Source organism: Poecilia reticulata, chromosome 16, assembly GCF_904066995.2.
Source record: "Poecilia reticulata chromosome 16, P_reticulata-male-v2, whole genome shotgun sequence".
Classification (NCBI taxonomy): Eukaryota; Metazoa; Chordata; class Actinopteri; order Cyprinodontiformes; family Poeciliidae; genus Poecilia; species Poecilia reticulata.
Window position 1 is genome coordinate 5,718,474 of NC_088845.1, and position 12,899 is coordinate 5,731,372.

At 36.7% G+C, this 12,899-nt stretch overlaps 1 protein-coding gene across 1 annotated transcript in view; it reads right to left on the reverse strand.

The window, feature by feature from the left end:
* Nucleotides 1-12,899, reverse strand: part of thsd7ab (thrombospondin, type I, domain containing 7Ab) — a 226,273-nt gene that overhangs the window by 26,776 nt on the left and 186,598 nt on the right. Inside the window, exons 20-22 of the mRNA XM_081597176.1 lie at nt 3,408-3,523; nt 2,953-3,070; nt 968-1,113 (exon numbers count right to left, since the gene is read on the reverse strand). Of these exons, the coding sequence (XP_081453302.1) occupies nt 968-1,113; nt 2,953-3,070; nt 3,408-3,523 (380 nt within the window). The remainder of the gene's footprint in view (nt 1-967; nt 1,114-2,952; nt 3,071-3,407; nt 3,524-12,899) is intronic.

Genomic DNA, 12,899 nt, shown 5'->3' on the forward strand with positions numbered 1-12,899 from the left:
TTGTGCCATGCTAGAACGTGAAGATAGTTTGATCCAAAAACATTCTTCTAGCTCCATGTTTTGGCTCATGTTCCTGTTTGATGGTGACATTTTCCCCCAATGTTTCTCTTTACCAGTAGTTTCCAGACTGAATGACAGCAAAAGATTTTTCTTCAAACTTTCCTTTTTCTCTCTCCAATCCATTAAAGTTGCTAAAATAAAAGGCCCATTCAATAAAATCTCTAAAACATGAAGGATGCTGTTGAAACACAAAATCTTACCAAGTATTTTTGGTTTAGTTTCTAATGGAAATATCTTAATTCACTTTAAATACAATAACACTAACTCAAAGGAACTTTGCAACAAGCTATAGGAGCTTGTTTTATGTCAATAATTCCTTAATATTGATGATAAAATAGTAGTTCCAATTTAACTAGTACTTTTTCCATCCATATTAAGGAATTATTGACATAAAACAAACTCCTATGTATTGCAGGAAAGTTATTTTTGTCTTTATTCAAGTGTACTAAGACCCTTGCACTGTAAGTCAGAGCAAAGACACTTGGTGAGATTGAGTTTTTCAGTGTAGAGGATCAGAGTTGGAAACAGCTTGTCTAATAACAGAAATGACCGTATTTATCTATTTATAAAACACAACAGAAGACTTCATTCTACCTTAAGGCACACAGCTCATTTTCCTAGGCAAAGTTATAGGTTATTACTAATGTGTCAGCATTAAATATGCATTAGATTGATTTCTACTGTCCATCTAGCAGAATAACAGTATGAGCAGGAATATGATGAGGTCGTCCATCAATACTAAAGACCATTATTTTTTGAGGAATCGCCCTTTTGGCTCCAGCCCTCCTGCTTATTGATCTCAGAGAACAGTCAGAGTTGCATTCCTTGCTGCTGCCAGACATCGATGCACTTACTAATATTTAATGTCAGTGGATTTCGGTACGTTGCGAATGATTTATTGACGTACCTCGACCCGACACTCAGACCAGGGGCTGTACTGCCACCGGTAGCAGGGTCGAACCGGGCAGGGTTTCCACTGCTCCATCTGGGCCGGACACGGCCGGCCGTCGCCCTGCGAGGCCTGAACCACCGAGCGCTGCCTCTGCATCTTACCTGGAACAACAACAACAACAACAACGTTTTCTGTTTTTATACTGCAAAAACAAAATCTTACCAGGAATTTTTGGTCTAATTTCTACTAAAAAACTAACTTACAAATAACTTTTAATTAAGATATAGGAACTTGTTTAAAGTAAATTATTCCTTATGTTTGGTTTTAAAAAGTACTTGTTCCGCAGGCAGATTATTTCATTTGTATCAAGACATTTGTGTTTTCTGAGTATTAAGTGTGATGTACTGGTGCAGTTATCAAATAAATTTGTAATTCAGTATATGTCTGTGTTTTCTAAAAAGGAAACGTTTTAAGTCAATTCAGGTATTTCTTCTGTACCTGATTGGTATCAGCCGATATTTAACTTCAAATATCTGAATCAGAAGTGAAAAAAGTAGATTGGTGCATCCCTAATTTTGTTTTATAGAATAGAATCTTTATTGTAATTGTAGCATGAAATTTGGGTGCAATTCTCCAGATATTGCACCCAAAAAAGATTATAAATAATTAATAATTACACAAAAAAAGATTATAAATAACTACTGATATTGTACTTATTCCTTGATAAAATGTTAACTGAAAACTAAAATAGAAACAAAAAAATGACAAGGTCAAATTTACCACTTAATATTTCAGGTGTACTAATGTACACTGCTCAAAAAAATAAAGGGAACACTTTAACATTTAAGTGAATACTGAAGTGTTCCCTTTATTTTCTTGAGCAGTATATTTTGCATCAGAAACTAGACCAAAAATACTTGGTAAAATTATGTTTTGCAGTGTATAGAGACCCTTTATATATTTCCAAGCAAATATTTTTTGTGTGCTTAAAAATGTCAATTATGCATAATTGAAACACTCTTTGAGCCCAATAAATTTAAGCAAGCAGCTTCCGACGCAGTAACTTTTGTGATTTGCAGCACGGCAGTCATTCTTTCCCTTTGTAAACAACTCATTTAAAATGCATGTGTTTGTGTTGAATGTATTAAATTAATCTCACTGCGAACGACAGCACTTCACTTAATAGAGCGGGGGTTTTCTAAGCGACCTGCGATGCTACTCTTATGCTCTGATGTCTTGATTGGTTCTTGGTCAACCTCAATGAAATGGCTTTTTTTCCACATCAATCAGCGAACCCTGTCTGGATAAATTTGATGCATCACGTATCCCGTTTGATCTGAGAGCAGAATGGATGTGAAGAATTAGCTGTAAGACTACACAGAAGCCCCTTCTCTGACATTTCTGAATTCAGCCCTGCTGTGCTGTCTGTCTCCTTTAAACCACCCACTCGCAAAATTTCACAACCTTCTCTTTTGTTGCATATTCCACTTTTATTTCCACATAGCCTTCCCAGCAATCCACTCACCCTGGAATGCACCTCTGCCTTCATGCACCACCTTTCAACACAACCCATCCTCTGCACACCACACACACTGTCAGCGCTCATATCCGATTCCTACAAGAGAACCTCCCACACAGACTCAGAAACATCTTCAATCAGTGCCCCTTCCTGCTCACACTTCTTTCACCTTACACAAACTTTCACATTTTTCAATGCAGGGATGCAAGAACCTCCAGTTGATGTAAAGTTGATTGAGTCCCCATCAAGCAATTGATTTTTCTCTTGTATTTTCTCTTTCCATAGCTGATTAGAGATTTCATTAAATTAAATTTCATTAAATCGTTACACTATTTTGTGTCAGCTGTAGTTAAACAGACTTAAAGCAGAAAATTGTGATTTTCTCACATTAAAATTAGATATGTTTATACAATATAACAGAAAAGAAACTTAAGTTGCTGATTTTTCAAAACAAAGATGACTGTTTAATAATAAATGTTACCATCTAGCCCACAGGTTTGGGAACATTCGGACCAGACCGACCACTCTGACAGCTGGCAGTTGACGGGACACTCGACGGTGCACGAGACGTTCATCTGCCAGTTCTTCTCCAAACTCAGCTGAAGCAGAAATTATAAATGCAAAAGATGATAAATTATTTAAATAAAAGTCGCATCACGGTTGTCAGCAAGCAGAAGTTATCTGTTATATCCAAGAAGATGTTAGAGGTGAAAGTTTTCATTCTGACACAAAGCATGATGCTAAAAATGAGCAAAGAGGTGAAAAGGTGTGGTGACAGTCTTCTGGCTAGAAGCTGAGAAGCACTTAAAACCAAAATAAATCCCTCAGCTTTAACCCACAGCAACCTCAGGATGAGAAACTGAATACTTCACGATGAAATATTCAGACCTAATAAATTGTGATTTGTGATATGGAGAAAATTACTGCCTGGCTCACCTCCTCGCAGAATTTAATATCTACAGATTTGCCGTCACTGCGAACGCAGTCGAGCATCCGGGTCTTGATGCCGCTTCCACAAACGGCGTTGGGGCTCAGCTGACAAGTGCTCCAGTCTGGAGAACATAAAAAGGTTTCTGGCATCAGATAAACCACGACACAATGCAGGAAATACTCACATCAGAGCTAAACCTCCAAGATTAAATTAAATAAAAATTAAAAAGGTTTTATGTTGTTGAAATAAAATCTGCTCAGAAGAAATTTGTGAATCCAATTAAAAGTTTCTGATCTTTAAATAATGTCTACTGATTGATCATACTCCCATCATAGCTAGTAGATACGGATCATACAAAAATCCCAAGGCAATTTTCCTTTTAATATTAAAAAGTGTTGTTGTGCTTCCATAATCGTGTCTGTGATCCGAGTCAAATCTCCGTTAAATCATTTTTTCATTTTCCATTCTTACTTTAATGTTTTTATTATTCACACAGAGTAAGATTTAACCGAGAAGATACATCCACTGTGGACAGTTTTTATGCTTTAAATCTGGGCCTCCAACTTTTTTAGTTTATTTTTAGTTTAACTGCTGATAAGATTCTTTTGGCTTTACTCCACACAAGGAGAAAAACATGTTTTTCTTTTCGCTGCATTTCTCTTTAGTCCTTCCCACACACACTTTTTGTGCCAGAAAAGACTTGGATGGCAGCAGAAGAACTCTCAAAAAATAAATACAATTTTTTTTTTTACAAGAACAGAGATGCCACAGTGACCCATTTTCCAGCTGTGTGTTCAGCCAAGCCAAAGTGTTTTGCTATGAGAAGAAATAAACATTTTATTGTTCTTTTAAATCTGTCAAAATACAACACAGTATGGTTGCATCAAGCCTTCCCAACATCTTTTAAAATTTTTAGAATTATTTTGCAGTCAGAAATTGGAAATATCTTCTCTTTTTCTTTTTTCGGAGCCCCAAAAATAAACACATTTTAAATTCAACAAGCAAATCAACCGCTAGACCAGGAAAGGTGCTCAAGCTGGTTCTCAAACAAAAACCAGGATGGTTTTCAACAGCCAGACTTATTTACATGCTATATGAATCACCTCTATTCTTGTATCCGTCATATCAGTTTTTGGTTCCCTTCTAGATTTATGGTCAAACCAGTTGACCAAACCTGCTGGAGCTACGTTTGGGTTGCGAGGCAACGGGTGGAACTCTGCTGGGGTTGCTAGGTTACCGAGCTGTTTTGTTTTTTCAAACAACTCACTAACAGTGTCATAGAAACATTAATTTATTGCCAGAAAACGACTAGAAGTTTTCCTTTAAGTGCCTGTGCTGTTTTTAGAAGCAGTTGAAACCGAAATGGAGGTACAAATGCGTTTATTCATCATAGATTGTGCCGTTCCAGATGCTATGTCATCATCCAAATATGTAAATGCTTCCTGACTGACCGACTGTCATGTAGCTCGTCTGAATTACGCGCTTAAAATGAAACTTAAGGAGTTTGTCGAGTGTTTATATTTCAAAACAGAAATGCATAAAGTAAATTTTGGATCTCACACCAACGCCGGACTCTGTTGACGATCTCTTTCTCCTCCTTCTTCTTGGTCTTAATGACGAGTGACATCTAACGTTAAGACGCATTATCACCAGCTACTGGGCTGGAGTGTGGACCAGAGTATATTTCTTTTTAACCAACTTAAATTCTTAAACATAATCCCGTCTCCTTAAAAAATTTATAACTGCTTTATTAATCTTGTTGCGTTTAACTAGTATCTTATTCATCTTAATGTCTCCACATCATATTTCCTATATTCATATTTTAATTTTTCTCTACTTGCCCTAATCTTTTCACAATGAATTATTACATGTTCTACAGTCTCCATGTCCATACCACACTCACAGCTAACTGTTGGATGTTTACGTATCAAATATAAACTTTTAATTAATCCGTTATGTCCGAGCCGTAACCTGTCTTGCTCTGGTATAGCCTCCATCTTTAAATCTGTGTCTGCCTCCGCTTCAGAATGACCAGTGGCGCCCTCTTCTGGTTGGCGGCCAAACTACAACAGTGAAAGACGTTCGAAGATTATTATTTTTTCAGGTTCTAATAAAATTGGGCTAATCTTTTGTTTATTTAAGTAGCAGAAAACATGTCGCTGTATAAGCCATTTATCCTTTTTGGCATTCATATCTCACACTGCTTGGATGTATTTCACGTTTTCGTACGACTGTCACACAGAAGCTTTAAAAGCACACAGATTTAGCAGGAAGAGAAAACACGTATTAGCATTCAGCAGGTTGCCACTGTTGATTTTACCTCCCAACGTGCATGCGGAGATGAAAAGCAGGTGACGGGGAGTCGTGATATACAGTTCGTTATAATCCTCACAATTTATTTCCTTTTGTACAACCGCACAATGGAAACGTAATGAAGCACTCAAGCTGTGACTAAGCTGTAACCTTTCAGTTTTTATTCAAAAGAATGTTTTATTCAAAACTGTTTTCAGTATTTATTCAAATGGTTTAACAAAAAATATTCCTCAGCAGCGATCACATGAATAAGCCGGCAGCTAAATTATGTTTAATTGATAAAGAAGAAAAGGAATTGGTGTGATTTAAAGTATACCACATCATCTATCCAGCAGTGTAGAATCAAAGAAACGGCTGGCATTTACTGATGCTGCGCGTTCTGACAGAAGCTGCAGGGTTTTTTTCTTCGCTGACATTTAGAGAGCTATACTTTCTCCTCAGACTCAGTCAAATCCTGCACTGGTGACAGGGAAGATCTTCCCAGGACAGAGGGATAATAACTCAAAGCACTCAGCAAATCCAACCTAAAAGCTCAGGAGGATCCATCTGCAGCTGAGACTCCAAGTTACGCCCACTTAATATCTAAACTCTGAAGGAGCCGAAAACCCTCTGAGGACACACGTTCATTTATATCAAATCTAGCTCAAGTAGCTCTTATGAATTGGAAAAAAAGTCTTTAGAGGACCAGCTCTGAAGGCTTTGGATAATAACATAAAAACATGAAATTGATACTACTTTAGACAATCAAACGGTTTCAAATTAAGTTGGTTTTGTGTCCTGGAGACTCTAGGAATGTTACATTTTGCAAGTAGTTCTTCTGTGTAGGAGAAAAAATTAAACGAAAATCAATCAAACATGAGTCATCACTGCTTTTTGGTTTCTAGTTTTGCTTTGTACATAAACGTATAAAGTCAGTGTTACTAAATCACACTTCAATAGTGTATTAAGATATTTGCATTAGAAACTAGATCAAAAATACTTGGTAAGATTTTGTGTTTTTGCAGCGTCAAGTTAAAACAGCAAATGGAACACTTGTGAGTGCATTTGCTATCTCCACCCAACTGGCACACAAATCAGAGAGAATCAAGCGCACCCACCCCTTTCACTCAGGCCCATCTGAAGTCTATAAGGTAACTTTGCACACCTGTGCGACCAATGATCTCTTCAGACAAAGAGCTTCAGCTTCAAGCTTCCACAAAGACACCACTGGTAGGACCTGGACATTATATCATTTAATCTGCATTCAGAAGACCAAATTAGCCTTGTGATTCAATGGGTTTTATGTGTTTGGAATGTAGTTTGTTCATTCACTGTTAACTTAAAAGTAGATTAACATTACCTGGAAAACTAGTTAATTAGTTCCTTGTGATCTGTAATTGATTTTGTTTCATTTGTTTGTAGGTTTTCAACCTGCTCTGTGACTTCTGACTACTCTGACCACTTATGCGAAGTCATGGAGGCCTTACACTGTCAATTGAAATAATCTAAAGACAAAAAGAAAAGATAAATAAAAGATGGCGCTGAGATGAGTGGATCCTGCGTTTCTTTGAGGGAAGCAAGCTTTTTCAAGTTTGGGCAGAAGCTGAGGTGGTTTAAAGAGGGCAAAAAAACTTGACATACTCTGATTTTTCTGTGGCAGCTAACAATAAATAGTGGAAAATTTGTCTATTTGCACATTTTTTCATAGAGCATATTTAAAATATTTGAAGGAAAATGCAGCTTTAGAAGTTCAAATACTTCAATGCATGGAGCTAATCCAGTAGCACTGGACACACAACCCACTGAGAGCATTATTGCGTTTTAAATGAGCTGTTTTACCTATTAAAATACAGTTATTGATGTTTTTAGAGTCTGAATCATTTGTGGCGTTCAGCTTTTAGGGGACCTACTATACAATCCAATAAACTGAAACAAAGACTTGGCAGCAGAAAGCTTCTTCTTTCTAAGAAGAATAATGCAGGTTTATGGAACAATGCGGATCAGACTTTGACCATAAAATAAAACTAAATGTCTGGAAAAGAACCAAACATTATGCCAACACAAACATGCCACCCTATTGTCAAACTCACAGGTGGACGGTTGATGATTTGGGTTTCTTTTCAGCCACAGGACCAGAACCAAACTGCACTTATTAAGCTGCCAAGAACTAAAGTACCGAAGTGCTGTAACCATTTAAACATGAGGCCATCTGTCTGTGGCTGAAGTTGGGCTCTCAGCAGAACAAAAAACACTGGAGGAAACTACAGCAGAATGGCTGGAAAATAAACAAATCAAGGTCTTTCAAAAGTCTAAAATTAAATTAAAATGAATTTTCAGACTGAAAAAGTAATTCAGGAAAGTACTGCATCAACTTATCGTTTCTAAAAGTAGCTTTATCACCAACTGAGTGAACGTATCTTTCCTTAGAAACTTTTTCCCCATGACGGTATATAACGTATTAAGTATTAAGACAGATGAAATTATCTTCAGCCTGTCCTGTTATTTCTGGACTCTCTTCTTATTCTTCACTCTGGCACAAAACGTGCTGTGACTGCCAGTAATTTCAGTTGGACATCGGCAAGATATTTCTGACAAATTACTTTTTACAGTTCCCTTTCATCTAAAACCACTCAAATCAATAACCAGTTCCAATGAAAGTTGGTCGGGATTCTACTTCTGTCGTCAACACGACGGGTAAAAGAAACACTAAAAGAAAACCAAAAGTCTGGGATTGAAAGAAGTGGAAGATAAAACGGAGGTTTTTGTTTTCTGGCATCAGCAGAACAGGCAGTCAGAAATTGTCAGTTTCAAATAACTAGCTGCTACCTGGTGGGCAGGAAAAATCAAAGTGCAAGCTTGGTTTTTGGGAAAGATTTGGAGCTTAGTGGAAGTGAAGATAAGTTATAAAAAAATCTATAAGTAGAAACCAACAAACACCTGAGGGATAGGAAAACATGTTCATTGATCTCAGACCTGAAGTTTGAAAACAACTAGACTTTATAATATATGGGTTTGTGGAAAAGACGCATCGTACCAAAGAGTTAATTTTACTGAACAGCAAACTGAATTATTGGTGAAAACCATATAAATATTGGCAAAATGTACAGACTAGGATTATGGAGGATCAAAACTGACATAATAAATAAAAATAAATATATAAGTAAAATAATAAATATATATCTGACATATCTAAAAAGAACATATATCCAACATAAGAGAATAGAAAAAAGTAGAAATATATATATATATATATATATATATATATATATATTTTTTTAATAAGAAATATAGGCATAAATATATATTTTCTTTTTCATTTCCCCTTACACATGAGTTTCCGTCAAGAAAAATAGATATTTTGCTTTGATTTGTTTTGCTTCTCCCTTTTCTGCTCGCTGATTTTCCATTTGCTGTATTTGCCGTTTTATTTGCTGGCTGTATTTCTGCTGCATCGTTATGTTAATGAGGTTGGGCTGCCTTCCATGTCCAGCTCTTCTACTATTGGTCAATAAACAGGAAAGAGAACGATCCGTGTGCAGATCGATTGTGAATGCCTGCGCTTCACAGTGACGTCAGACAATGGCCGCCATAACTCGGAGGTGCATCTTTACTTCCGGTGTGATTTTGCCTCGGGAAACCTGACTGAAAAAGTCACGAATACTCATTATCTTAAGGATACAATAAAAGGTAAGGTTAATAACAGCATTTAAGTGTTGGATAGCTGTTATTACTCATTGTCAATTCACCATTCTCTCTCTCTGTATAAAATAAACAGCCTCCGATCGGAGAGTAAACCAGCTAGCAGTAGCTTTAGCCACAGTTAAGAAAAATATACACCGCTCTGTCAGTGCTGTAACGTTTAGAGATTCACTTTATTTATCAACTTTAATAATACAGCATTTAAGTGTTAGATAACCGTCATTACTCATCGATAATCCACCATTCTCTGATTGTGTATATAATAAGCATCCTTTAATATCTATATCTATCTATAGCAGCGTCTTCCTCCTCATGTCTTGATCGTAGCAGGAGTTTAACTTCTCAGGACGTGATGGAGCAGCGGGTGTTTGGCATAACTTAAGTTTTGGACTTGTGGCTACAGGTAATGTTGCTACTTAGCGGGTAGTGAAACTAGCGTAAGTGAGGAGGTTTAATACGATCATGCATTTTACATGAGGGGTGGCGACCCCAGTCTATACTATAAATATCTGATTAAGATTAGAGCCTAAATACGTTCTATTTCCAAAACAGAAAGGCTACGTAATGTTAGCCAGCTAACAAATTACTATTGCTATCCTAGCATATCAACTAACAGCTAGAAAAAATCAAAACACGTACCTTCGTAGTCAAACTGGTATCATTCAGCGAGGAATTTGTCCAGTTTAGATTATGTTGATGAAGTAAAATTGTTTACAAATAGTGATATATCTTTAAATCATATTAGTGGCAGCAGCTTTAGAGTCCAGAAACAGCGTTAACTACTTCAGGACTGTTGAACTGAAGCCGAAAGCACCAAATAGGCAGGCATTCACAATCGATCTGCACGCGGATCGTTCTCTTTCCTGTTTATTGACCAATAGTAGAAGAGCTGGACATAGAAGGCAGCCCAACCTCATTAACATAACGATGCAGAGGAAATACAGCGAGCAAATAAAACGGCAAATAATACAGCAAACGGAAAAACAGCAAGCAGAAAAGGGAGAAGCAAAACAAACAACAAAAAAATCAAAGCAAAATATATTTTTATTGACGGAAACTCGTGTAAGGGGAAATGAAAAAGAAAATATATATTTATGCTTTTATTTCTTATCAAAATATATATTTATTCTTTTATGTATTTATTGTTTTATTTATTATTATGTAGGTATATATTTATTCTTGTATTTATATATTTCTACATTTATTTTTATATTTATTCTTTTATTTATATATTTCTACATTTATTTTTAGATTTATTTTATTTGTTATGTTGGATAATTATTTATTATTTTATTGATATGTTCTTTTATTTATATATGTCGGATATATATTATTTTATTTATATATTTATTCTTTTATTTATTATTATGTCAGTTTTGGTCCTCCATATAGGACCAAAACTACATATCATCAGGAAAACATGTAATTGAGATATGACTATTGAACATGACGACTGATTCATCCTGACTATTTTTCTGTTTCCCAATAACTATATTAACCAGCCTCTCTTTGGTAGCTTCAGCATCTAAACCATTAAAAATATACAAAATTTTTGGCTATTAGTCTCCCCAACAAGTGAAAAATTATCATGCAGAATTTGAAAGCCTGACACTTGAAATATAACAGCTGATCAAATATGGCGCCCCAGCAGTCGTCTATGTTTGTGATATTGACACACTGACATCATGATGACAGACAAATTATTCTCTCTACGCACCTTTTCAACAATATTGACCAATTCTCTACACTAGTCAGTGAAGAGATTAGTGTAGATACGCTAGACGTATCCTGACGTCTAGCGAATAAACGTTATTCCTTGTACCAAACATGGTCATTACATTTTTTGCACAAAATAATTCTTAGAAAATAAGTCTTTAGTCTGGTCAGTTCTGTCTATTTTGAGCTGTTTCAGTGCGTCTTGTCACTTTAAATCCAAATAAGTTGCTTCTGGCCACGTCCCCAACTCAACATTTACACTCACACGTAAAAATGTCTACAAACAAATGCCCAACTGTACAACCGTACATATTTGAAGAGCAGAAATGGAGCCTCCTGCGCAACCAACGAGAATGCAGCAAGTGGTTTCCGATTGGCAAGTCAACAATGAAACACTTGTCTTTTCCAGCAGCCATTGTACAGAGCATACAGCAGTAAATCCAGCTGACCAAACGTGCTGGAGCTCAGTTTGGGTTGCTAGGTGACAGGCAGGGCTTTGCTGGGGTTGCTAGGAAACGGCGAATGTGACTCAACAGTTGTGAGGTTTTTGAAACTGCTCATTTTCCAGACATTAAAAATAATGTATCGCAAAAAAAAAAAATTAAATGTAAGAACTTGGGATGTTTTTAGAAGCAGCTGTGATCAAATGGATGAATAAAAATGTGCAAAAAGTGAATTTAGATCCCCGTTAAATGACTCTATATATAACAGCATGTCTTTTTCTTGCCCCCTATTCACGTTAATACAATGTGAATCAAGAATAAACGGATCAGACCAGACAGGCTGAAACAGACAGACGGACAGGGCAGATTTTATCATTTTGGTGTCAAGACAAATATAATTTTAATCCTTGTACTTCACAATACAATAATTTTTATAATGAATGCACAGTGTTATGATTGTAAGAGTCCAAACTACATTGAATAAATAATGCAAAGTGGGAAAGAACTGCAACATGTGTTATTTTAAAAAGAAAACAACAAATGTTTGATTTTGATCCGTTCACCTCTGGAAAATCCCTGTGCAGGCAGCGAGTCCAGAACAACATCTAAGATATAAGAGCAGTACAACACCGGGGAAATGTAATTACAGGAAGTGCTGACACAGAAATCCTTGCACCATATAGGAACTGGATCTGGACGGATTTTAGGATATATATGTGTTGCATATAAAATACCCACCTAAAGCAGACGAGTTGATTTCACAGAGTGATCACAAAAATGACTTATCTCTCTCCTTTAGCACGTCAAAATGTTCTCATGTTGCAATAGCCCTGAAATGATCAGTGCTTCTTTTCTTTGTTTGAAGCTGAGCTTTATAAAGTATTTGGCTGCTGCTCAACGACGATAACAAATGAACACTTTGTGCGCGATGAGGTTATTTAAGCCGTCTCCCTCAGAGCCAGCGAATGTGGCTGCTGTCTCTGTAATTTCTGCCAGCATCCAGGAGTTTCACCATATGGACGCATTTAGGTTCACACCTTTGAACAATACAGAACTAGGCTTTCCAGAAGCCAAACCTGCCCCCAAAAAAGAAAATCAGTGATGAAAAATAGCATTTTACTCCCAAATCTGGGGTGCAGATGCTTTCAAAACAACCTGGGTGTGTTGTAAAAAGCTTCTTTAACAACACAGGCTGAGGCATCGCTCATAAAATAAGCTAACAGAGACGACTGGCTGTTTTTAGCAGCAGAACGTTCGTTTGCAACTCCGGGAATTGCGCCTCCGTCTGCCGAACCGCCTCGTGTCACTCTGGGGACCGAGAATAAGGAGAACGAAGCGAGAAGAAGA